Source organism: Triticum aestivum, chromosome 6D (genome assembly GCF_018294505.1).
Source record: "Triticum aestivum cultivar Chinese Spring chromosome 6D, IWGSC CS RefSeq v2.1, whole genome shotgun sequence".
NCBI classification, from domain to species: Eukaryota; Viridiplantae; Streptophyta; class Magnoliopsida; order Poales; family Poaceae; genus Triticum; species Triticum aestivum.
In genome coordinates, this window is record NC_057811.1 from 470,588,291 (window position 1) to 470,614,800 (window position 26,510).

The following is a 26,510-nucleotide window of genomic DNA, read 5'->3' on the forward strand; positions in this document are numbered from 1 at the left end:
GTTCCGAATTTTTCTAATTTTCAAAATGTGTATTTAGACAATGGATGCATATGCACCTAGGAGCCAAAACACCGCGTGGGATGATAGTTTTATTATTAAGACGATGGCAATTTCATTTTTGTTGGCATGGCATTTTTATATTATCATAGTAAATTACTATAAATTATAGAAATGACAGTTTTATAAAGTAGCAAGGCAATTTTCATATTATTCAGAGCATGGCATTTGTAAATTTATGTTTTTCTCGGTTTTTATAAGAAAATATGTATTTTTTGTTCATGGCATTTTTATCTAGAGGATGGCAGTTTTAAAGTTTAGCATGGCAGGTTTTTTTCTAGACCACAAGACCTTTTTTTTATCATACACATTGTAAATTTAGAAATGAGAGAAATGGCAATTTTGTAATGTAGCATGGCATATTTCATAACTCGGAGAATGGAGTTTCAAAAAATTAGATTTTCTCTATCTTTTATAAGAAAATATATTTTTGGTTCATGACATTTTTTAAATAAAAACAGTTAACCGGGCCATTTGGGTCAACCAGGCTGCCCTGGCCTACCCTCTAACGAACTATCAGAAACGATCGCTGGGAGCTGCTCCCCTGGCGAATGAATCGTTTGATGGGAGCAGCTCACAAATAATTAGTCACCAGATATTCGGGTCTTTTTTTTGTGCCAGTGTAGGTGGTTGTGCTTGCCTAGCTAGTGATCATTCAAGTAGGCTCTGGCTGGTGCTCACACGGGGTCGTACCACAATAGAATTGATTTGTGTAAGTTTGTTGTTCAAGTGGCCATTTGATCCCGGTGTGATTGATTAGGGTCGGACAAAAAGTGTAATCATTGAAATTTGAAATGAATTAAACACATATTTGGAGAATTGCTAAAACTCACGGCGAGGGTACGTAACGAGACAATATTCAGTGATACCACACCTTAAATGCTCCCATGATATCTAAAAAATCAATTTAAAATGTATAAAATCATCTGAAAAAAATCATGAATGTTCACAAGGAATGTGTCTACAACCCCTAAAAATTTCAGCTTCACACTCGAAATGCACATTGAGAAACAAAAAAGATAAATCCAGATGTGAATGGTGTCGATTTCGCTTTTGACTTTGTGTGACACTATTCATGTTAGATTTGTCATTTTTGTTTCTCAATGTGTATTTTAAATTTGGATCTGGTTTTTTAGGGGTTGTAATCACATACGCTGTGAGTATTCATTTTTTAGAAACCTTTTAAACATTTAAAAATAATTTTTCAAAGTTGGTATCATAGGAGCATTTATGATGTAGTATCACCTGATAGTCTCCTGGCAGTTAATATGCCAGGAGTGTTTGAAGATTCAATTTTTGGAGTCCTCGTGTGCAACAGGATTCTTATACATTTTGTGCTAGCTAAAATTATCTCATGCAAGGACAATTTTCATATATTTATATGCCAGGCGATGCGCCTTGAAATCCTGCAAAACATTTTGTGTCAGACACGTGACACTAAATTAGCTGTGTAATTGGACGTAGTGTTTTGAGCTCGAGCTTGGGTGAACAGTACCCAAAAAAAGTTGAAAACAAATTCAAAAAATTATGAGTTTTTGGCAAATATTGACAAATGTTTTGAGTGCTCACAAAATTTCATCCTGGAATGACATTCGTGAAAGTCGTGGCACAAAAAGGCGATGCTCCAAAAGTGCTCTTTTGAAAGCATTTTCGAGTGCTGTTTTTTTTTGCCATGACTTTCACGAATGTCATTCCGAGATGAAACTTTGCAAGAATTGAAAACATTTGTCAAAATCCGCCACAAAAACTTTTCAGATTTTTTGAATATGTTTTATATTTTTTTGGAGTGTACCGTTCGTCGCAAGCTGACAACTTTCGGTGTAATTAGCACTAAATCAACCACAACCATGTTCGAATTAAAGATGCACTGAATTTTTCGAACCATGTACTTTTCTTGTTTTGCACGAGCTCCGTGATGAACCTGGGATAAACGGGTGAGGGTGGGTTGTCGGTCATTGTCAGCTTGCTTAGCAATAGAATGCGTACCAACGATTCACTCTGGACTCAGCGAGGCAAGAGTTTCTCTGTTTGTTTTTCCTATAAGGGGAATAGTGGCACATATAGGCGGAAATGCTTCACCACCGGATGTGGTAATTTTTCGCTTTTAATAGTATAATAAAGTTGGTGCAACCTGTCCCAAGCAAGTCACCACCTACTTTATGTACCACTCACTCTGTAATTTAATATACGACTTTTTTTTTTGTTTTGCGAAAATGATATAAGACGTTTTATAGCACTTAAATCGTCGAAAATTCTAAACGGAGACCGAGCTCCATGAAGGTCTTAATTTGAAAACTTCAAATTCAAACTTTTCAGTTTCAAAAAATTCTAAAAATAAATACACATATACCTAGATACATAATGTACATGTGTGCAAAATTCCAAATCGAAATACATTAAAATGTGATCTATACAAAAAAGACTAAATTGAGGCTTTTTAGCATATATACTGTTCATCTATACAGTCCATGATTTTGTTTTTTTTGTGCAGCTCGCAATACAAGGTATTTCATCCTGAAATTTTTCACACATACACTTTACATCCTTGCATACATGTGTATTTGTTTCCAGAATTTTTTGAAACTGATATTTACGAATTTTGATTTTTTTTAAAATAAAGGGCTCTATGGAGCTCATTCTAAAAAATGGACACAACTTGAGTGACTTTACGAAGCCAAGTGTTACCATAACTTAGGCCCCATTATTAGCCGTTTGTTAAAGATCTGATGTTCCAGATTGACCTATTTTCCATACTGAAAATTTTAAAGTGTTCAAAAAAAAATGAAAAAATGCAATAAATCACAACTGTTTGGTTTTGTATTCTGGGAAAGTTTCAACCCATTTGGATGTATGGTTTGTGATTAAATAGCTCTTTAAGCTCAATATGCACGAAGGTTTGGATGTATGGTTTGTGATTAAATAGCCCCTGCCAAGCAAATGGACAGTTCTTCCACTTTCAGTGCATACAATATATACTACCAAGCATGCCCGGAAAGCCCCTATCGGCATTGATCGCCAACAACATCTCTGTATCAACAGCAGTGGGCTCTCTCAGGTACTCAGGGCCGAACACTACCACCACGGCCTTGTAGAAACTATCCATTGAGAGGAGACATGTGGACTCATTCATACGTACATACTCATCCACAAGATCACCAGGAATTCCATATGCAAGCATGCGAATAGCCACAGTGCATATCTGGTAAGAAGAGAAGCCAAGCTTGCCAAGGGCATCCTCTTTGCACTCAAAGTATGGATCATATCCTACTACTCCCTCCCGAATACGATTGAACACATGTCTCCTCAATTGGAACCGGCGACGAAATTGAAGAGTGCGGTATTCTCAAAGTAATCGGCATAGAGAAGGGTGTGGCCTCTCTCCCTATTGTGGTTCAAGGCCGGAGCATGGCTAGGGATTGATCCCTTGAACCGAGGCCGCTTCCTACTAATGTGGTCATGGACGACCAATGCAGCCGCAAGCTCTTCGTCATCCGAGGACGAATCATCCGATGAACAAATGAAGTTGTGAAAGAAATACTCATCCCCGCTATCCATGGTACCTTGTGAGCAAAGCATCGAACACCTTGCGGTTGTGGTGGAGACGCGGCTAGAAAGAGCACGTCGAGCTCTCCTCGCAAGCAGCAAAGCAAGGTTGGTGTTGGTGGGGTGGGCGCCATGCGACAATGCAGCGCTTGCCGAAGGTTGTTCGGGTCGACGGGCGGCGCCGGCGGCCGTAACTTCTCTCCCACGGCAACAAGGAACCACGAACGCCGGCAAAAAGCTCTTCCGAAACGCGGGCATGGCCGGCTATGGCATGGTGTGGTCATGGTTCGGACGGCCTTCATGGAAGGCGACGCGACTAGGAACGGGGTGGCGGTGGCGATGGCGGGGGGGGGGGGGGGGGAGGGGGGGGGGGGTAGGGCGGAGAGAGGGCAGGGGAAGAGGAAAATTGGTTGTGTCCTCGACGGGCGGGCCAGGGGGACAACGGTGCGTGTCCCGCTCGCCCGCCCGTGTTTGTTTGGACACAAACATAGCCCAAAATTGGGTTAGAAATGGATCAAAAACGGACATTGGTCCTTTAGCTCTCACGCGTTGGGCCGTTTTTTCTGTCCATTTATCCCAAACGGACACGGCCGAATCATTTGGGTCGTGCGTTGGAGTTACCCTCAATGTGCATGAAGCCATACTCATGAGCAGGATGACGACGTGCGAGGACATGAGCCCGATCACGTACAATTAAAGAGTTTTCGCAGATAATCAACTGATGTACACGTCTGTCTCCTCTGCGTCATCAATATGCAGGAAACCAAACTCATGAGGAGTGTAGGACGACGCGAGGACGCAAGACCGAGTACGCATGCTTGAGAGTTTTCGTAGCTTAATGTAAACTTTGCAATTGTAACATGGATGTATTAAGCTAAACCCATGAGCGGGATAACGTGCGAGGTCGTGAGCCATTTGAGCTGTGTTGGTGGGACGAGTGGTTGTGGAGTGTGGATGCGACACCCCAACCTACCACCATGGCAGCTCACTCACTATAACTCTAACTAACTCTCACCCGCCGGCCCGGCCCATTCAGATTCAGTTGAATGCCGGCTAAATTTCATACTAATACAATCCAGGCATGAGCTGATGTATGTATTAAGACACATGGTTATTTGGTTGCTTATTCCTCGTTAGCGTCGTTTGGCTCTTTAATTTCCAACAATATCAATTGGTAAGCAGCACATGGAAGCAGAAGCAGCAGCATATGAGGAGAAGCCACTGGTTCACTGTCTGCCTCCTCAGGTGATATCTCATTACTTTAGCATGCATGATTTCTGTAGCTAGTAATTTCCAATTACAACCATTTTGAATTTTCATCAAATGCACCGAGTATTCCCGTCAAGCAAGCGAAAAAGCACAAAAACTATGCGCCACCTCAACTGTCAATAGAAAAGATTCTCAGGTGGAGAGATCAACTTTGGTAGTACAAGGGGCGTAATCAAAATGAACGGTGTCCAAGTTGATGGTGTTTACTTTCTACACTTCCTACATAGCTAAGGACCATAAATAGCGTGTTCATTTTAATAAACAATGCTGTATCTTCCAACTCATTTTTTTTTGAAATAACAGAATCACTTACGTTAGTACGTTAGGGGAAAGCCCGGTTCGAAAACTGATGGTGTATGGCACATATGACCCTTTCTTGGGATATCATGCAACATCTGCCAAAGAGCTCAAGAAGAATTCATGTAATGTATTCCTTCACATATAATAAAATTATAAATACAACAAGTAGCGCCTATACCTGCAGGCGTACGCTTTCACACACAAAAATATAAATTCAGACTAATTGTCTCTCTTGTTACTGCTGACAAAAACAGAGATCCCGAGTCACTCGGAGGCGGCGGCGGCTTTGTCGAGGGTGTTGCCGATGTCGATGACGAATCGATACCTCACGTCAGCCTTGGCAAGGCGCTCCATGGCGGTGTTCACGTACTCGGCGCCAATCACTTCAATGTCCGCCGTCACGTCATGCTTGGCGGCGAGGTCCAGCATCTCCTGGGTGTCCCTCATGCCGCCGATGCAGCTCCCGGCCAGGGTCTTGTTCACTGTACATTAAATCAGCCACACGTACGTCCGTATGTGTACCGGTCAGTTACGCACAAAATTAAATGCCTGTGGTCGATAATGCAATGCATGGTTTCTTAAAATTGTTAGACAAAGAGAGTATATATATATAGCTAGGCTTGTGAGTTGTGAGGTTCGAGGACTTACCGGCAACCAGAGCAAAGGGGGGGATCTCCATAGACTTCTCTGGGAGGCCAACCATGATCATCTTGCCGTTGGGTTTCAGTAGCCCCAAGAGAGGGGCCATGGGGATGTTTGCAGACACCGTGTTTATGATGCCATCCATGGTACTCATTGTGGCCTGCAAAGACGACATATTTAAATTAACCAGTAAGCAGTAAGCATCAACCAGTAAGCTTCATGTCATGGCAACATCGTCTTCTTCAACAAGCTCTTCTTTCGAGCCTTTGTGAGCAACATTGCCGGCTTGGTACGACCCGTGGATGCCTACCTAGATAGGGGTGTACCTGGCGTTGTTGCCAATCTCTGTCGTACACGGAGGTTTACTATTGCGTTGATTCAACGATTTTTTCCCCCTCTATATGTCTTGGCGGGTATTTCGACGGCTGGATTTATCCGATGTCAACAGCTTCCAAAAACCTCGGGTTCCACAAGAGGTAAATCCATTAAAAAGGACGAATTTTAGCACTAGGAGCTCGAGTTATGGTGGTGCGAGTTGACAAGTCTTGTTGCGGCTTCGGAAGCATTTTGAGGCATATAATTGTATGTACTTCGTTTAGGGTTGTTTTTGTGTCTGTGAGTTTAAGTACCATATATCTGGTTGTACCCATTATACTGATCTAACAGAAACCAGATTGGAATAAAAAAATTGGTGATGGAAAAACATCTGCATACCTTCATCTCGTCGGCATCCTTGCTGATAACGAACGCGTCGGCACCTAGCCGCTCGAGGGCCTCCTGCTTCTTTCCCGGCGACGAACTGATCACCGTCACCTTCATCCCGAAGGCCTTGCCAAACTTGACCGCAACATGTCCCAGCCCACCCAGTCCCAGCACACCAAGGTGCATCCCGGGAACGTTCAGACCATGGTACTTCATGGGGCTGTACACAGTGATGCCGGCGCACAGCAGCGGCGCGCCCTTGTCCAGCGGTATGGTGTCCGGGAACCGGACCACGAACCGCTCGTGCACCACCACCATGCCGGAGTAGCCGCCGTAGGTGATGGTGCCGTCGAGATCGACCGTGTTGTAGGTGGGGATTATGCCCGGGCAGTGGTTCTCGAAGCCCTCGTTGCAGCTCTCGCAGGACTGGCATGAGTTCACCATGACCCCGACGCCCACACGGTCGCCGGCCTTGAACTTGGTCACATTCTTGCCGACCTCAGTGACCTCGCCGGCGATCTCGTGCCCAGGGATCATGGGGTACCTGGCGTTCTTCCATTCATTCTTGATGCTGTGTAGGTCAGAGTGGCAGATCCCGCAGTAGAGAATCTTGATCACCACATCGTCATCTCCAGTGCTCCTGAAGCAAGAATCATAAGAAACATGAACATAAAAAGAAACGCTATTACGTAATACTACCTATGTTCCAAAATATTTGAAGATCTAGGTTGTCTAACCAAGTTATAAGAAATTTTTCCAATAACTACAAAGTCAAATGTATGTAGTATGAAACTATATTTTATGATGAACTAAATAAACCAAATTGGTTATAAAAATATTTGTATATTTTTCTATAGATTTGTCAAACTTAAAGAATTTCAATTTAGACTGAACGTAGAACTTTAAATATTTTGGAATGGAGGGAGTAAATGTTAGTGTGTAAACCAGGCTAATAAATCTCACTAGTAAATCATGGTTTTGTCTATCAACTCAATTCCGGTGATGCAACTAGTCTCAGTTTTTTATGTTTCATCAAAGAGGCAGATGTCTGGCTCTAGATAACTGAATCCATCAAGAACAAGGTTGGCAAAAACACTCACCCACACCCACATGATCAACAAGGTTCAAAAGCCAAACAATTAGTCATACGTGCAAACGGTCAATTTTTGTTTTGCTGATTTTTTTCTGTCTAATCAAACCACTGAATTTCATCATTCATACAAATGATTTTACTCGTTTGAGCAAATCACATAATTCTAGGAAAAATAGAGATTTAGAAAATCATTTGTTCGGACTTGCCTATTAATTATTAATCTTTGAAAAAATAGAGAATTTAGAAAATAATTTGCAAAGCAAATGGTAGGAGTGCACATCCTTACCATCCATCAACCACCTTATACAGCTCATAGCACACTAGCACGGCCATGATAACGACATAAAACTACTAGCACCATCTACAAATTACACAAGTCTTTTATTTCCTATTGCAAACTACTTCGTAATGGGCACGTACGGTCTGCCCACATTTTTGGTAGCATTACTTTATATGGATATATGTAAAAATAAAATAAAAATATCAAATGATTTTCTGTGACAAACTTGTGGTGGTACATTTGCATGATTGCATCAAATGAGGCTGAATAGCTAGGTATTCACTATTTGCGAAAGACGTGATGATGGTTAAATTGCATAGCTCATTCTCTAGCAAAAGTTCTAGGAAACTAAATCCTCTTCTGAACAAGAAGTTTCAATCCAAATAAGCGAACAAACAACAATAACCAAAAACGCCACAACCTCTTTGTCGGCCAGTCCTAGCATGTCAAGTCCTACTAAAGTGGTAATCAATGAAGTCACTGAAACAGGTGTGCCGTTGAGGTTTGCCCACATGAGCCACCTGATTCATACCACACGTAGGAAGAACAAAAGCCACACAAACAGAGGCAGTGGAATAGCAGTGACAAGTATGAGAGTGACATATCACATGTATGTATGGGTCTTTTACAACTAACAGTGACGTCGCCTAAAGATTCCAAAACGAAAAAGGCTGGTGTCGACGTTACGGTTGTGCTGGACACATGATAATCCAAACTTGTATTTGTTACGGTTGTACTCGACACATGATATTATTCATACTATTTGCAAATTAAGGCCGAATTTCATAGAAAATAACACCGAAAGCAACCCAATAACCACCATGTATGAATCTAGGGAAACAAAGTTACATGCCACTGAGACTATTTTGAGAATCTGTGTCGGGAGAAAGGAGAATATATACTGGATAAAGTAGGTGTGCAAGGGAGGCAACTGTTAGCCACACAAATTTCGCTAAAATCATACTCCCTTCGTCTTAAAATAAGTATAGCTGATTACTAATTTTGTACTAAATCATCGTCAGCTACGCGACAATTTAACGAGAATAAATTACATTATTTCACGGAGGAACCATGCATGGTGCATGCAACCAAGGGCGGGGAAAAACCGGCCGAGACCAGCCGAATCGGACGGCGCCGCGTGCTAACTACACCGCCGGACAAGTGCAAAACCTTAAGTACGAGAGGAGAGAGCGACTGGCTTGCGTGCGTGCGTACGTACCTCCGGGTGATGGCGAGCGGGGAGAGGTGGCCGGAGGCGTCGCGCGCCGCCAGACCCACCGCCTTCCTCGTGTGCTGCTCCGCCGCCGTGGGTGCCATCCTGACTGACGCGCTCGAGGTCCGGCCGGCCGGAGAATTAGTTCTTGAGTAACTTCAGTGGGTGGTGTGATGGTGGTGGTGCGTCTCTGTTGTGTTGTCGTGGCTGCAACGGCGACCGATGAGGCGATAGGACATAGGAGGAGGTTCGACGGTCGCCTTTTATGCTACAAGGCCCGCACATGTCGATGTGCCAAGCGCGTCATCGCTGAGCCGGCCGGCCGAGGTATGTATGGTTGTGGTGAGCGCGGCGTGGGTGAGAACAGTGCCGCTGTCCCGTCGCTGTGCATGCCGAGAGGAAACGAAACACTTCCTCTCGGCCCACACACTCGTGCTCCACGGGGTCTCCAGTTGTACTACTACGATGCCATTGCCAGACTTTTCTTCCCCTCTCCATCTCTATCTAGATCGAGGGGGTGAAAGCAGAACAAGACTGCGACGTTTTCGTTTTTCCTCTTCTTTTCAGAAACATGTCAGTCAGTATAGACGTAAACGCTCACGTATAACACTCACGTCACACCTACTCGAACGTGTGCTCATATGCTCTACATGTATGAGTACTTTCGAGAGACCAAGCAGACATGTCTTGAGACCGATGAAGTCTTGTCAGCACGCATGCCATACTAAATCCAGGAACGCACCATCATGCTTGCAAAGTCTAGAACTTGAAAAAAGATATGTGCAAGTTCCATCACAAGAAATCTAAGCAACCAACATAAGCTCAATTCATTGTTGTCGTGTCCTTTTAACTACCAGATCGAAAATACCCTCGAATCAAAAGAAGACTGTTGTGATTCCAAAAACAAAACTCCCGAATATAATAACCATTTTTTAATAGATCTGGTCCTTTATTTTCAAAATAAAATATAATAATAACTTTTTTTGAGGAATAAATATAATAATAACTTAATGTACAATAATCCTTACAGATAGACTTGAGCATGGACAGCCCAGCCCAGTGCCCTAGGCCAGACAGCCTGACATTCAGGCTGGGCTCAAGCTCCACTTTTCCATCCGGGAAAAGCCCGAACATGGTAAAACCAATATTTTATTGGTATGCAATTGATTCATATAAGCTAAAAACAATTAAATTAAATTAATTTTTTGAGTGGAACATCGTTCACGTGTTTTGTGTTTCGGGCTAGGCTCAGACTTGGGATTTTAAGATTAGGCTGTCAAGCCTGACTCAAAACATCAGGTTTAACGAGCCTCCCCTATGGAAACCCTTCCGAACTCTCCCCCACCAACTAATCCCCCTGAAATTTTACATATAGCTTTGATGTTCGTGTCTGTTCCCTCTCGTTAGGGTTTTCTCCTCTCGGCGGCGTCCTTGTCACTGTTGAGTCGTCGCTTCTTCCTTCCCTCCGCTCCGTACCAGGGATTCAACTCGGGCTGTTCTCCGGCCTTGGTTGAGTTTCCCTGCCTAGGACGGATCGGGTTCGGTCCCGCCACTTCTTATTACCCGGTTTTCTGTTGTAGATCGGGTTAGGGTTTGACTGATGGCTGCGGATACTCGAGGCGGGTCGGCTTCAGCCGGCGGGTCTTCTTCTGCAGCAGAGATTGAGAATTTGATGGCGGAGCTTGGACTCCAAGAGGACGATATGGATGACGTGGTGGTGGATGAAGATGCGGTTCCCAAGGACGCAGCAAGATGGTTGGGAGTGGCACGGGTTCACATTGACAAAGCCTACAGCCAGGGATGGTTCTTTAGAAACATGAGAGCAGCCTGGAATCTGGTGCAGCCTGTTAATTTCAAGTTGCTTGAAGCTAATCTGTACACCTTGCAGTTCCATTGCCTGGGTGGGAAAGAGTTATGCAGGAGGGTCCATGGAATTTCAGAGGTAATGCAGTCATCATCACGCCTTATGATGGTGTTACTCGGCCTTCCATGGTCAAGTTAGATACTTTGGATATTTGGATTCAGATTCATGATGTCCTAAGCCTGTTTGCGCATCTGGTGCCTGCTTTGGCTTCGAAAGTGAGCGAGGTCCTGTTTACTGAAACTGCTTCATATGATTTCACGGGCAATCTTTATCGTGTTTGGGTTAAAATTAATGTCAACAAGCCATTGAAGAATGCAGTGTCTCTTGTGAGGGAGGGGAAGAGGCAAATCTATAGGGTGAAATATGAGAGACTACCTGATTGGTGCGCAGTTTGTGGACACTTGGGCCACGTGTTTAAAGAGCATGGCGATGGGATTCATCCAAAATCAGCGCTAGTTTTCAAAGACCTGAGAGCATCATGGACTATGCGTCCTGCTAGTCAGAACTCTGGTGGTAGCCGAGGGCGCCGTGGAGGCAGAAGCGGGGGCTGAGGTAGAGGCAATCGAGAAGAAGGCAGAGAGATATACAGGGATGTCCGTTTTGATGAGGATAAGGACACAGGTCCCTCTGCTATGAACATGGATGATCCGAGCAGGAAGAGGGCTGATAGGACAGAGCTTGGTCTTGAGAGAAGCAAGGGGCCTGAAGATCAGACAACTATACCCAAGGGCAACGAACTAGCACTAGTCCCGTTCAGGGGTGGTGTGGTCAGTCCTCCACCAACAAGAGACCTGAAGCGCACAAAGACGGGAGGAAGTGAGAATGACGGACAGGGTAACATGGTGAAAAATCTGGCGGGCTCCTTCGAGGGGTGCCGCCCAGCCCAATGAGTGTACTATGCTGGAACTATCACGGGGCGGGCAACGCCGCGACGGTCAATGAACTTCGCGAACTCGCGAAGAAATTTGCCCCTTCCCTCTTGTGCATTATTGAGACACAGATAGATGGAGCGAGGGTCGAATCTTTAGCTGGTACTTTAGGTTTCGATAAAGCTTATGCAGTTGATAGTCAAGGTAGAAGTGGTGGAATAGGGCTTTTTTGGAATGATGAAATAATAGTTGAAATCTTGGGATACTCATGTTATCACTTGGATGTTTCTGTTGAGGAGCATGGGCAAGAGACCTGGCGTTTGACGTGTGTTTATGGCGAGGCGCAAACCCATCTAAGACACCAAACTTGGACGGGTTTGAAGAATATTAGAACTTTGAGCTCTCTCCCTTGGTTGTGTATTGGCGATTTTAACGAAGTTCTACGTCTGAATGAACATGTGGGAATAGGTCAGCGGAGCAATGCACAAATTCAGGCTTTTAGAGAGGCAACAGATGTTTGCATGCTAATGGACATTGGCTACAAGGGCAGGTCCTGGACCTTGGAGAAGAAAGTGACGGGGGGGGGGGGGGCACTTACACCAGATGCAGGCTTGACAGGGCGCTAGCTAACCCCCAATGGATGACATGGTTTCCTCTAGCGTCTCTTGAACACCATGATGCGGCCACATCTGACCATGGCCCGATTTTTCTTGATATGGGGCGAGCTCAAGAAGGTGTAAACACCGGACCTTCCGGTATGAGTCCATGTGGGAGAGGCATGATGGTTTTGGGGATGTTGTTAACGATGAATGGTTTGCTGACGGGCCTTGTGGAAGTGTTCAGGAACTGCGGGATAAACTGGCAGAAGTCTCAAGAGGTTTGACTAATTGGAGTAAACATGCTTTCGGAAGCATTCGCCGAGAGATTAAAGGGCTCAAAAAGAGGATAGAAGAGTTAAGAGGTGATCCGCTGCGCCTTGGCCCATCGCATGTCGAGTTGAAAATTAACGAGAGGCTGGTCGAGCTTTATCATCGTGAGGAACTTATGTGGAGGCAGCGTGCACGCACAGAATGGCTATCATCTGGGGATAAAAACACAAAAAATTCACCTTCGAGCTAGTCTGCGCAGAAAGAAAAATTTGATTAAAGCTCTTGAGAACTCCATAGGTGTGTTCGTGGATAATCAGGAAGAGCTAAGGGCTATGACAAATGCCTTCTATCAAGACCTATACACATCTGAGGGTGTACAGGGTCTAGACGAGGTCCTTGCTCATGTTCCATGTAAAGTTACAGCCGCCATGAACGCAGTTTTATGTGCTCCTTACACTAAGGAGGAGGTTAAGAACGCTTTGTTTCAAATGTTTCCCACTAAAGCGCCAGGGCCGGATGGGTTCCCGGCCCAGTTTTATCAGCGGAAGTGGGAGGTGTGTGGGGATGATGTGACCAACATTGTGCTCAGGATTGTAAGAGGGGAGGAGAGCCCAGAATGCATAAACGACACTGTCCTTGTCCTAATACCAAAGGTTACTAACCCTACTTTGCTCTCACAGTTCAGACCTATCAGTTTATGCAATGTCCTCTACAAGATAGCTTCGAAGAAGATAGCAAACAGATTAAAACAAATACTCCCAGATATTATCTCCAGGGAACAATCTGCTTTTGTCCCTGGAAGGTTGATTACGGATAATATAATCTGTGCCTATGAATGTCTACACTTTATGAAGCGAAACAAGTCAAAGAACAATAGTTTTTGTGCTCTTAATTTGAATATGATGAAAGCCTACGATAGGCTGGAGTGGGATTATCTTAGGGCCATTATGAGCAAGTTGGGATTCGCCCAGGTATGGATTGATATAGTTATGGCTATGGTCTCGTCTATTTCTTTTTCAGTGCCCTTTAATGGTGAGAAGCTTGAAAATTTTCATCCATCCAGAGGAATCCGGTAGGGAGATCCTATCTCCCCTTACCTTTTCTTGATTGCAGCAGAGGGCCTTTCGTGCCTCCTGAAATCCAGTTCTCGGTCATCATTGTTGGAAGGTATTAAGGTGGCTCCCGCGGCTTCGCCGGTGAATCACCTTTTATTTGCTGATGACAGCCTGTTGCTTTTCAAGGCTAGTGTGGAGGGTGCAGAAGAGGTTTCAAACCTACTGGACAAGTACTGTATGGCATCGGGGCAGAAAATTAACAATGCAAAATCGTCTATCTTCTTCAGCAAAGGGTGCCCATAGATAGTAAGAGAAGGGGTGAAAACTAAATTACAAGTGCAGAATGAATCGCTCAGTGATCGATATTTGGGGATGCCAACCGAGGTTGGTCATTCTAAATATGGGACTTTTAAGTACCTAAGGGACAGAGTATGGGAGAAGGTGAAAGGCTGGATGGGAAAACTTCTGTCCGCTGCTGGTAAGGAAATTCTGATAAAGTCAGTAGCTCAAGCAATCCCTGTTTTTTCGATGTCTTGCTTCAGGCTCCCGAGAGGTCTATGTGAAAGTGTTTGCACATTTTGTTAGCACCTTTAGGATCGACAAAACCTCCTGGTTGCATCATATACAACTCTTCTTTAAGAAACCTTCTGGAGCTTGCACATTTTGTTAGCACCTTTAGGATCGACAAAACCTTCTAGTTGCATCATATACAACTCTTCTTTAAGAAACCCATTAAGGAATGTAGTTTTGACATCCATTTGCCAGATTTCATAAAATGTGGCAATTTGCTAACATGATTCAGACAGACTTAAGCATCGCTACGAGTGAAAAAATCTCATCGTAGTCAACACCTTGAACTTTTGTCAAAACTTTTTTCGACAAGTCTAGCTTTGTAGATAGTAACACCACTATCAGCGCCTGTCTTCCTCTTGAAGATCCATTTATTCTCAATGGCTTGCCGATCATCGGGCAAGTCAACCAAAGTCCATACTTTGTTCTCATACATGGATCCCATCTCAGATTTCATGGCCTTAAACCATTTTGCGGAATCTGGGCTCATCATCGCTTCCTCATAGTTCGTAGGTTCGTCATGGTCAAGTAACATGACCTCGAGAACAGGATTACCGTACCACTCTGGTGCGGATCTTACTCTGGTTGACCTACGAGGTTCGGTAGTAACTTGATCTGAAGTTACATGATCATCATCATTAGCTTCCTCACTAATTGGTGTAGGAGTCACAGGAACAGATTTCTGTGATGAACTACTTTCCAATAAGGGAGCAAGTACAGTTACCTCATCAAGTTCTATTTTCCTCCCACTCACTTCTTTCGAGAGAAACTTCTTCTCTAGAAAGGATCCACTCTTAGCAACAAAGATATTGCCTTTCGGATCTGTGATAGAAGGTGTACCCAACTGTCTCCTTTGGGTATTTCTATGAAGACACATTTCTCCGATTTGGGTTTGAGCATATCAGGATGAAACTTTTTCACATAAGCATTGCAACCCCAAACTTTAAGAAACGACAACTTTGGTTTCTTGCCAAACCACAGTTCATACGGTGTCATCTCAACAGATTTAGATGGTGCCCTTTTTAACGTGAATGCAGCTGTCTCTAATGCATAACCCCAAAACGATAGTGGTAAATCAGTAAGAGACATCATAGATTGCACCATATCTAATAAAGTACGGTTACGATGTTCGGACACACCATTACGCTGTGGTGTTCCAGGTGGCGTGAGTTGCGAAACTTTTCCGCATTGTTTCAAATGAAGACCAAACTCGTAACTCAAATATTCTCCTCCACGATCAGATCGTAGAAACTTTATTTTCTTGTTACGATGATTTTCCACTTCACTCTGAAATTCTTTGAACTTTTCAAATGTTTCAGACTTATGTTTCATTAAGTAGATATACCCATATCTACTCAAATCATCTGTGAAGGTGAGAAAATAACGATACCCGCCGCGAGCCTCAATATTCATCGGACCACATACATCAGTATGTATGATCTCCAACAAATTTGTTGCTCGCTCCATCGTTCCGGAGAACGGAGTCTTAGTCATCTTGCCCATGAGGCATGGTTCGCAAGCATCAAGTGATTCATAATCAAGTGATTCCAAACGCCCATCAGCATGGAGTTTCTTCATGCGCTTTACACCAATATGACCTAAATGGCAGTGCCACAAATAAGTTACACTATCATTATTAACTTTGCATCTTTTGGCTTCAATATTATGAATATGTGTATCACTACGATCGAGATCCAACAATCCATTTTCATTGGGTGTATGACCATAGAAGGTTTTATTCATGTAAACAGAACAACAATTATTCTCTAACTTAAATGAATAATAGTATTGCAATAAACATGATCAAATCATATTTATGCTCAACGCAAACACCAAATAACACTTATTTAGGTTCAACACTAATCCCGAAAGTATAGGGAGTGTGCGATGATGATCATATCAATCTTGGAACTACTTCCAACACACATCGTCACCTCGCCCTTAACTAGTTTCTGTTCATTTTGCAACTCCTGTTTTGAGTTACTACTTTTAGCAACTGAACCAGTATCAAATACCGAGGGGTTGTTATAAACACTAGTAAAGTATACATCAATAACATGTATATCAAATATACCTATGTCACTTTGCCATCCTTCTTATCCGCCAATTACTTGGGGTAGTTCTGCTTCTAGTGACCAGTCCCTTTGCAGTAGAAGCACTTAGTCTCAGGCTTAGGTCCAGACTTGGGCTTCTTCACTTGAGTAGCAACTTGCTTGCCGTTCTTCTTGAAGTTCCCTTTCTTCCCTTTGCCCCTTTACTTGAAACTAGTGGTCTTGTTAACCATCAACAATTGATGCTCTTTCTTGATTTCTACCTTCGTTGATTATTATAGTTCGAAGTTTGGGAATTATTTTCGTCATCCCTTGCATATTATAGTTCGAAGTTCTAGTAACTTGGTGATAGTGAATAGAGAACTTTGTCAATTACTAGCTTATCTAGAAGATTAACTCCCACTTGATTCAAGCAATTGTAGTACCCAGAAAATCTGAGCACATGCTCACTGGTTGTGCTATTCTCCTCCATCTTGTAGGCAAAGTACTGTCAGAGGTCTCATACCTCTCGACATGGGCATGAGTATGAAATACCAATTTCAACTCTTGGAACATCTTATATGTTCTGTGGCGTTCAAAACATTTTTGAAGTCCCGGTTCTAAGCCGTAAAGTATGGTGCACTAAACTACCAAGTAGTCATCATACCGAGCTTTTGTTAAAAACGTTCATAACGCCTGCATCTGCTCCTGCAATAATTCTGTCACCTAGCGGTGCATCAAGGACATAATACTTATGTGCAGCAATGAGGATAATCCTCAGCACGGATCCAATCCGCATCATTGCTACTAACATCTTTCAACTTTGTTTTCTCTAGGAACATATATAAAACATAGGGAAGCAACAACGCGAGCTATTGATCTACAACATAGATATGCTAATACTACCAGGACTAAGTTCATGATAAATTAAAGTTCAATTAATCATATTACTTAAGAACTCCCACTTAGATAGACATCCCTCTAATCATCTAAGTGATCACGTGATCCATATCAACTAAACCATGTCCGATCATCACGTGAGATGGAGTAGTTTTCAATGGTGAACATCACTATGTTGATCATATCTACTATATGATTCACGCTCGACCTTTCGGTCTCCAGTGTTCCGAGGCCATATCTGCATATGCTAGGCTCGTCAAGTTTAACCTGAGTATTCCGCGTGTGCAAAACTGGCATGCACCCGTTGTAGATGAACGTAGAGCTTATCACACCCGATCATCACGTGGTGTCTCGGCACGACGAACTTTGGCAACGGTGCATACTCAGGGAGAACACTTTTATCTTGAAATTTAGTGAGAGATCATCTTATAATGCTACCGTCAATCAAAGCAAAATAAGATGGATAAAGGATAAACATCACATGCAATCAACATAAGTGATATGATATGGCCATCATCATCTTGTGCTTGTGATCTCCATCTTCGAAGCACCGTCATGATCACCATCATTACCGGCGCGACACCTTGATCTCCATCGTAGCATCGTTGTCGTCTCGCCAACTATTGCTTCTACGACTATCGCTACCGCTTAGTGATAAAGTAAAGCAATTACAGGGCGATTTCATTGCATACAATAAAGCGACAACCATATGGCTCCTGCCAGTTGCCCATAACTCGGTTACAAAACATGATCATCTCATACAATAAAATATAGCATCATGCCTTGACCATAACACATCACAACATGCCCTGTAAAAACAAGTTAGACATCCTCTACTTTGTTGTTGCAAGTTTTACGTGGCTGCTACGGGCTGAGCAAGAACCGTTCTTACCTACGCATCAAAACCACAACGATAGTTCGTCAAGTTAGTGTTGTTTTAACCTTCTCAAGGACCGGGCGTAGCCACACTCGGTTCAACTAAAGTTGGAGAAACTGACACCCGCCAGCCACCTATGTGCAAAGCACGTCGGTAGAACCAGTCTCGCGTAAGCGTAAGCGTAATGTCGGTCCGGGCCGCTTCATCCAACAATACCGCCGAACCAAAGTATGACATGCTAGTAAGCAGTATGACTTGTATCACCCACAACTCACTTGTGTTCTACTCGTGCATATAACATCTATGCATAAAACCTGGCTCGGATGCCACTGTTGGGGAACGTAGTAATTTCAAAAAAAATCCTACGCACACGCGGGATCATGGTGATGCATAGCAACGAGAGGGGAGAGTGTTGTCCACGTACCCTCGTAGACCGAAAGCGGAAGTGTTAGCACAACGCGGTTGATGTAGTCGTACGTCTTCACAATCCGACCGATCCAAGTACCGAATGCACGGCACCTCCGAGTTCAGCACACATTCAGCTCGATGACGTCCCGTGAGCTTCGATCCAGCAAAGCTTCGCCGGAGAGTTTCGTCAGCACGACGGCGTGATGATGGTGATGATGATGCTACCGACGCAGGGCTTCGCCTAAGCACCGCTACGATATGATCGAGGTGGATTATGGTGGAGGGGGACACCGCACACGGTTGGGAGAGATCAACAGATCAACTTGTGTGTCCTAGGGTGCCCCCTGCCCCCGTATATAAAGGAGCAAGGGGGGAGGCCGCCGGCACTCTATGGCGCGCCAGGAGGAGGAGTCCTCCTCCTAGTAGGAGTAGGACTCCCCTTTCCTACTCCTACTAGGAGGATGAAAGGAAGGAGGAGAGGGAGAAGGAAGGAGAGGGAGGAAAAGGAGGAAAGGGGGGCTGGCCCCCTAGTCCAATTCGGTTTGGGCTAGGGGGGCCGCGCGCCCTGCCTCCTCTCTTCCACCACTTGGCCCATGAGGCCCATTACTTCTTCCTCGTATTCCCGTAACTCCCCGGTACCCCGAAAAATACCTGAATCACTCGGAACCTTTCCGATGTCCGAATATAGTCGTCCAATATATCGATCTTTACGTCTCGACCATTTCGAGACTCCTCGTAATGTCCCCGATCTCATCCGGGACTCCGAACTACCTTCGGTACATCAAATCACATAAACTCATAATACTGATCGTCACAGAACTTTAAGCGTGCGGACCCTACGGGTTCGAGAACTATGTAGACATGACCGAGACACGTCTCCGGTCAATAACCAAATAGCGGAACCTGGATGCTCATATTGGCTCCCACATATTCTACGAAGATCTTTATCGGTCAAACCGCATAACAACATACGTTGTTCCCTTTGTCATCGGTATGTTACTTGCCCGAGATTCGATCGTCGGTATCTCAATACCTAGTTCAATCTCGTTACCGGCAAGTCTCTTTACTCGTTCTGTAATACATCATCCCGCAACTAACTCATTAGTCACATTGCTTGCAAGGCTTATTGTGATGTGCATTACCGAGAGGGCCCAGAGATACCTCTCCGACAATCGGAGTGACAAATCCTAATCTCGATATACGCCAACTCAACAAGTACCTTCGGAGACACCTGTAGTGCACCTTTATAATCACCCATTTACGTTGTGATGTTTGGTAGCACACAAAGTGTTCCTCTGGTAAACGGGAGTTGCATAATGTCATAGTCATAGGAACATGTATAAGTCATGAAGAAAGCAATAGCAACATACTAAACGATCAAGTGCTAAGCTAATGGAATGGGTCAAGTCAATCACATCATTCTCCTAATGATGTGATCCTGTTTATCAAATGACAACTCATGTCTATGGTTAGGAAACTTAACCATCTTTGATCAACAAGCTAGTCAAGTAGAGGCATACTAGTGATACTCTGTTTGTCTATGTATCCACACATGTATTATGTTTCCGGTTAATACAATTCTAGCATGAATAATAAAAATTTATCATGAAATAAGAAAATAAATAATAACTTTATTATTGCCTCTAGGGCATATTTCCTTCATTAAAAACTACCAGGAGTTGGTAGACAAGGCTCTTATGATTGAAGGGAAGCAGCAGCAAATTGAGAGCCGCAAGAGGAAGTATGGACAAGGGAAGTACAATTCAGGAGCTCAGCAGAAGCCTCGTTTTACCCTGAACTCGGGAGGATACACCCATAACCATGGAGGCCACACCCACAATGGAGGAAGTTCTCATAATCACAATGGCCCCAAGAATGGGAATGGGAATGGAGCAAGCAGCAATCAGAACCACTCCAATCCAGCCACACCCGCCAAGAAGGACCTAAGTCACATTACCTGTTTCAAGCGTGGGAAGACTGGACACTATGCCACTGAGTGCCCTGAAGTGAAGAATGGAAATGGCAATGGAAGCTCTGGGTAGAAGCCCAACCCTTTCAACAGGGGACAAGTGAACCACGTAAGCGTGGAGGAGGTTGAAAAGCAGCCAGACGCAGTTATCGGTAAGTTTTTGGTTAAGTCATTTACCACTCTCGTTCTTTTTTATACCGGTGCATCGCATTCATACATTTCAAAGGGATTTGTGGATAAGTATAAGTTGCCCACCAAAGTTCTTAGGACACCCATGTTAGTGACCTCACCCGGAGCTGAGTATATGGCAAGCAGTGGATGTTTTCAGATGCCATTAACCATAGGTAGCCATACCTTCCCCTCAGACTTTATAATGCTAGAGTCCCAACGATTGGATGTGATTCTAGGCATGGATTGGCTCTCGATGTATGGAGGAAACATCGATTGCGCCAGTAAGTCAATTCTGCTCACCACCCCGGAGGGGAAAAGGATCAAGTATGTATCCAGGCATGCACCAAGGAGAACCCAAGTAAATTCCCTCTCAGGAGTTATTCAGGAGGAACTGCCTGTAGTGAAGGATTACCCAGATGTGTTCCCAGAGGAATTACCAGGCATGCCGCCAGATCGAGACATCGATTTTTTGATAGAGCTGTTGCCAGGCACCGGACCGATATCGAAGAGACCATACCGGATGCCCGCGAATGATCTGGAAGAGATCAAGAAGCAGATTAAGGAGTTACCGGAGAAAGGTTACATCCGACGAAGTTCATCGCCATGGGGAGCCCCAGTGCTCTTGGTTGAGAAGAAGGATGGATCGTTGAGGATGGTTGTTGATTATCGTGCGCTGAATGAAGAGACGATTAAGAACAAGTACCCACTGCCGATGATCAATGATTTGTTTGACCAACTGCAAGGAGCTAAAGTGTTTTTGAAGATCGATCTGCGATCAGGATACCACCAGCTGAAGATTCGAGAAAAAGATATACCTAAGACAACTTTCACCACACGGTACGGGCTTTACGAGTATACGGTTATGTCATTTGGATTGACTAATGCCCCTGCATATTTCATGAGTATGATGAATAAGGTATTTATGGAGTTCTTGGATAAGTTTGTTGTGGTGTTTATTAATGATATTTTGGTATACTCGAAGAATGAAGAGGAGCACAAGGAACATCTGCGTTTAGTTCTCGAGAAGCTCAGAGAACACCAGTTGTATGCCAAGTTCAGCAAATGTGAGTTTTGGTTGAAGGAAGTGGGATTCCTGGGACATGTTATATCAGGAGAAGGTATAGCAATAGACCCCACTAAGGTTAAGTCAGTCACTGATTGGCTATCACCCACCACAGTTGGAGAAATCCGCAGTTTTCTTTGACTCGCAGGGTACTACCGGAGATTCATTGAGAATTTCTCCAAGATCGTGAAGCCCATGACGGATTTGTTGAAGAAGGACACCAAGTTCAAATGGACGGAAGAATGTGAGGCCAGTTTTCAGGAGTTGAAGAAACGTTTGACTACAGCCACAGTGTTGATTCTGCCAGATATGCGCAAGGATTTCCATGTGTATTGCGACGCTTCTCGCTTAGGACTTGGAGGTTTACTTATGCAAGACGGAAGAGTTGTTTCATATGCCTCACGTCAACTCCGACCGCATGAGTTGAATTATGCTATGCATGATTTGGAGTTAGCAGCCGTAGTGCATGCACTCAAGACCTGGAGACATTTTCTTATTGGAAACCATTGTGATGTGTACACGGATCATAAGAGTTTGAAGTACATTTTCACACAGAAGGAGCTAAATCTCAGGCAGAGGAGATGGTTGGAGCTCATAAAGGATTATGTTATGAAGCTGCATTATCACCTAGGAAAAGTGAAGGAAATATGCCCTAGAGGCAATAATAAAGTTATTATTTATTTCCTTATATCATGATAAATGTTTATTATTCATGCTAGAATTGTATTAACCGGAAACATAATACTTGTGTGAATACATAGACAAACAAAGTGTCACTAGTATGCCTCTACTTGACTAGCTCGTTGATCAAAGATGGTTATGTTTCCTAGCCATTGACATGAGTTGTCATTTGATTAACGGGATCACATCATTAGAAGAATGATGTGATTGACCTGACCCGTTCCGTTAGCTTAGCACTCGATCGTTTAGTATGTTGTTATTGCTTTCTTCATGACTTATACATGTTCCTATGACTATGACATTATGCAACTCCCGTTTACCGGAGGAACACTTTGTGTGCTACCAAACGTCACAACGTAACTGGGTGATTATAAAGGTGCTCTACAGGTGTCTCCGAAGGTACTTGTTGGGTTGGCGTATTTCGAGATTAGGATTTGTCACTCCGATTGTCGGAGAGGTATCTCTGGGCCCTCTCGGTAATACACATCACTTAAGCCTTGCAAGCATTGCAACTAATGAGTTTGTTGCGAGATGATGTATTACAGAACGAGTAAAGAGACTTGCCGGTAACGAGATTGAACTAGGTATTGAGATACCGACGATCGAATCTCGGGCTAGTAACATACCGATGACAAAGGGAACAACGTATGTTGTTATGCGGTCTGACCGATAAAGATCTTCGTAGAATATGTGGGAGCCAATATGAGCATCCAGGTTCCGCTATTGGTTATTGACAGGAGACGTGTCTCGGTCATGTCTACATAGTTCTCGAACCCGTAGGGTCCGCATGCTTAACGTTTCGATGACAGTTACATTATGAGTTTATATGTTTTGATGTACCGAAGGTTGTTCGGAGTCCCGTATGTGATCACGGACATGACGAGAAGTCTCGAAATGGTCGAGACATAAAGATTGATATATTGGAAGCCTATGTTTGGATATCGGAAGTGTTCCAGGTGAAATCGGGATTTTACCGGAGTACCGGGAGGTTACCGGAACCCCCCGGCAACATAATGGGCCTTAGTGGGCCTAGGTGGAAGAGAGGAGAGGCGGCTAGGGCTGGGCCGCGCACCCCTCCCCCCTAGTCCGAATAGGACAAGGAGAAGGGGGCGGCGCCCCCTTCCTTCTTCTCCCTCTCCTCTTTCCCCCCTCCCAAGTCCTAATCCAACTAGGAAAAGGGGGGAGTCCTACTCCCGGTGGGAGTAGGACTCCTCCTGGCGCGCCCCAAGGCTGGCCGCACCTCTCCCCCGTTGATCCTTTATATACGGGGGCAGGGGGCACCCCATAGACACAACAATTGATCATTCATCTCTTAGCCGTGTGCGGTGCCCCCCTCCACCATATTACACCTCGATAATATCGTAGAGGTGCTTAGGCGAAGCCCTGCGTCGGTAGAACATCATCATCGTCACCACGCCGTCGTGCTGACGAAACTCTCCCTCAACACTCGGCTGGATCGGAGTTCGAGGGACGTCATCGAGCTGAACGTGTGCTGAAATCGGAGGTGCCGTACGTTCGGTACTTGATCGGTCGGATCGTGCAGACGTACGACTACATCAACCGCGTTGTGATAACGCTTCCGCTGTCGGTCTACAAGGGTACGTGGACAACACTCTCCCCTCTCGTTGCTATGCATCACCATGATCTTGCGTGTGCGTAGGATTTTTTTTGAAATTACTACGTTTCCCAACACTTTTCTGGCGCCGTTGCCGGGGAGGTGAGTGCTTGAAGGTATATCTTTAGATCTTGCAATCGAATCTTTTAGTTTCTTGTTTTATCACTAGTTAGTTTATAAAAGAAAACTACAAAAAAATGGAATTGAGGGTGCCTCATATGCTTCATCTTTTTAATGTCTTCCGTGAAAATAAGGATTCCGATAATTGTGCTCAATTGCTAGAGGAAGAATGCATTAAAATGTTTGGCACTAAATTTTTGAATGATGAGCATGATTGCAATGTTGTTAGTATGAATTCCTTGAATACCCATGATGCTAATGATATTCAAAGCCACAAGCTTGGGGAAGCTATGTTTGATGAAGATGATATTTTTTGTCCCCCATGTTTTGATGAGCAAATTTATTATGATGAAAGCATGCCTCCTATTTATGATGATTATTGTGATGACACATATGCTATAAAGAATAAAGATAATCATGAAACTTGTCATCATGATTTTAATTTTCAATTGGATTATGCTTCACATGATAGTTATTTTGTTAAGTTCGCTCCCACTACTATTCATGGGAAGAAATTTGCTTATGTGGAGAGTAATAAAATTTCTATGCTTGTGCATCATGAAAATAATGCTTTATGTGCTGGTTATATTGTTGAATTCATTCATGATGCTACGAAAAATTATTATGAGGGAGGAACATATGCTTGCAGGAATTGCAATAATATCAAGTTTCCCCTCTATGTGTTGAAAATCTTGAGGCTATGCTTGTTTTGCTTTCCTATGCTAGTTGATTCTTGTTCCCATAAGTTGTTTGCTCACAAAATCCCTATGCATAGGAAGTGGGTTAGACTTAAATGTGCTAGTCATATTATTCATGATGCTCTCTTTATGTTTCAATTCTTATCTTTTATGTGAGCGTCATTGAAATCATCATGCCTAGCTAGGGGCGTTAAACGTTAGCGCTTGTTGGCAGGCAACCCAATTTTATTTTTGTTCCTTGCTTTTTGTTCATGTTTAGTAATGAATAAATCATCTAGCCTCTGGTTAGATGTGGTTTTATATTTTAATTAGTGTTTGTGCCAAGTAAGACCTATAAGATCTTCTTGGATGATAATTATTTGATCTTGCTGAAAAAGACAGAAACTTTCTGCTCACGAAAACAATTGTTAAAAATCACCAGAAAGTGATAAAATACTGATTCCAATTGCAGTATATCAATAATCAAATTATCTAGGTTTTCCTATTTTGGCAGATTTTTCGGAGTTCCAGAAGTTTGCGTTTGATACAGATTACTACAGAATGTTCTGTTTTTGACAGATTCTGTTTTCTATGTGTTGTTTGCTTATTTTGATGAATCTATGAGTAGTATCGGAGGGTATGAACCATAGAGAAGTTGGAATACAGTAGATATTACACCAATATGAATTTAGAATGAGTTCACAACAGTACCTAAGTGGTGATTTATTTTCTTATACTAACGGAGCTTACGAGTTTTCTGTTAAGTTTTGTGTTGTGAAGTTTTCAAGTTTGGGTAAAGATTCGATGGACTATGGAATAAGGAGTTGCAAGAGCCTACGCTTGGGGATGCCCAAGGCACCCCAAGGTAATATTCAAGGACAACCAAGAGCCTAAGCTTGGGGATGCCCCGGAAGGCATCCCCTCTTTCGTCTTCGTTCATCGGTAACTTTACTTGGAGCTATATTTTTATTCACCACATAATATGTGTTTTGCTTGGAGCGTCAATTTATTTTGTTAGGATTTGCTTGCTGTTATTTAGAACAATGTTTTGCATCTTTTATTTCAATAAAAGTGGCATTGATAGCCTTTACTATGCTTATTTTGCAAGTATACATGTTGCTGTTTCAAAACAGAAAGTTTACCGCTGTTGCAAAAATTCCCTAGAAAAGTCAGAATGTGATAAAATGTTGAATTTTTTTGCATAATAAGCTCTGATAAAGTTTCTACAGTGTGGTTGAATTTCATAAAGTTTGGAATTAGGGAAGTATGATGAATCTTGCATTCTTTACAGACTGTACTGTTTTGGCAGAATGCTGTTATGTTTGCATTGTTTGCATATGTTTGCTTGTTTAATGATTCTATTTGAGGATAGGAGTATTAAATATGCAGAGGCATTTAGTATGCAATGTTAGTGATTTGCTACAGTAGAGAATGATAAGGTTTTTGCATTGGTTTATACTAACTTATCTCACGAGTTCTTGTTGAGTTTGGTGTGGATGAAGCTTTCGAGATTTAGGAAACCGTGATATAAAAGGAATTAAGGAGACGCAAAAGTTCAAGCTTGGGGATGCCCAAGGCACCCCAAGATAATATTTCAAGAAGTCTCGAGCATCTAAGCTTGGGGATGCCCCGGTAGGCATCCCACCTTTCTTCTTCAACAATTATCGGTTAGT

At 43.4% G+C, this 26,510-nt stretch overlaps 1 protein-coding gene across 1 annotated transcript; it reads right to left on the minus strand.

Moving 5' to 3' along the window:
* Positions 1–5,272: 5,272 nt before the first annotated feature.
* On the minus strand, positions 5,273–9,418 carry LOC123145988 (probable cinnamyl alcohol dehydrogenase 5). Its single transcript, XM_044565543.1, has 4 exons — positions 9,106–9,418; positions 6,526–7,153; positions 5,818–5,971; positions 5,273–5,651 (listed from the first exon to the last, which is right to left on the minus strand). The coding sequence occupies exons 1-4, from the start codon at positions 9,201–9,203 to the stop codon at positions 5,434–5,436; spliced, it is 1,098 nt and encodes a 365-aa protein (XP_044421478.1). The 5' UTR covers positions 9,204–9,418; the 3' UTR covers positions 5,273–5,433.
* Positions 9,419–26,510: the final 17,092 nt, after the last annotated feature.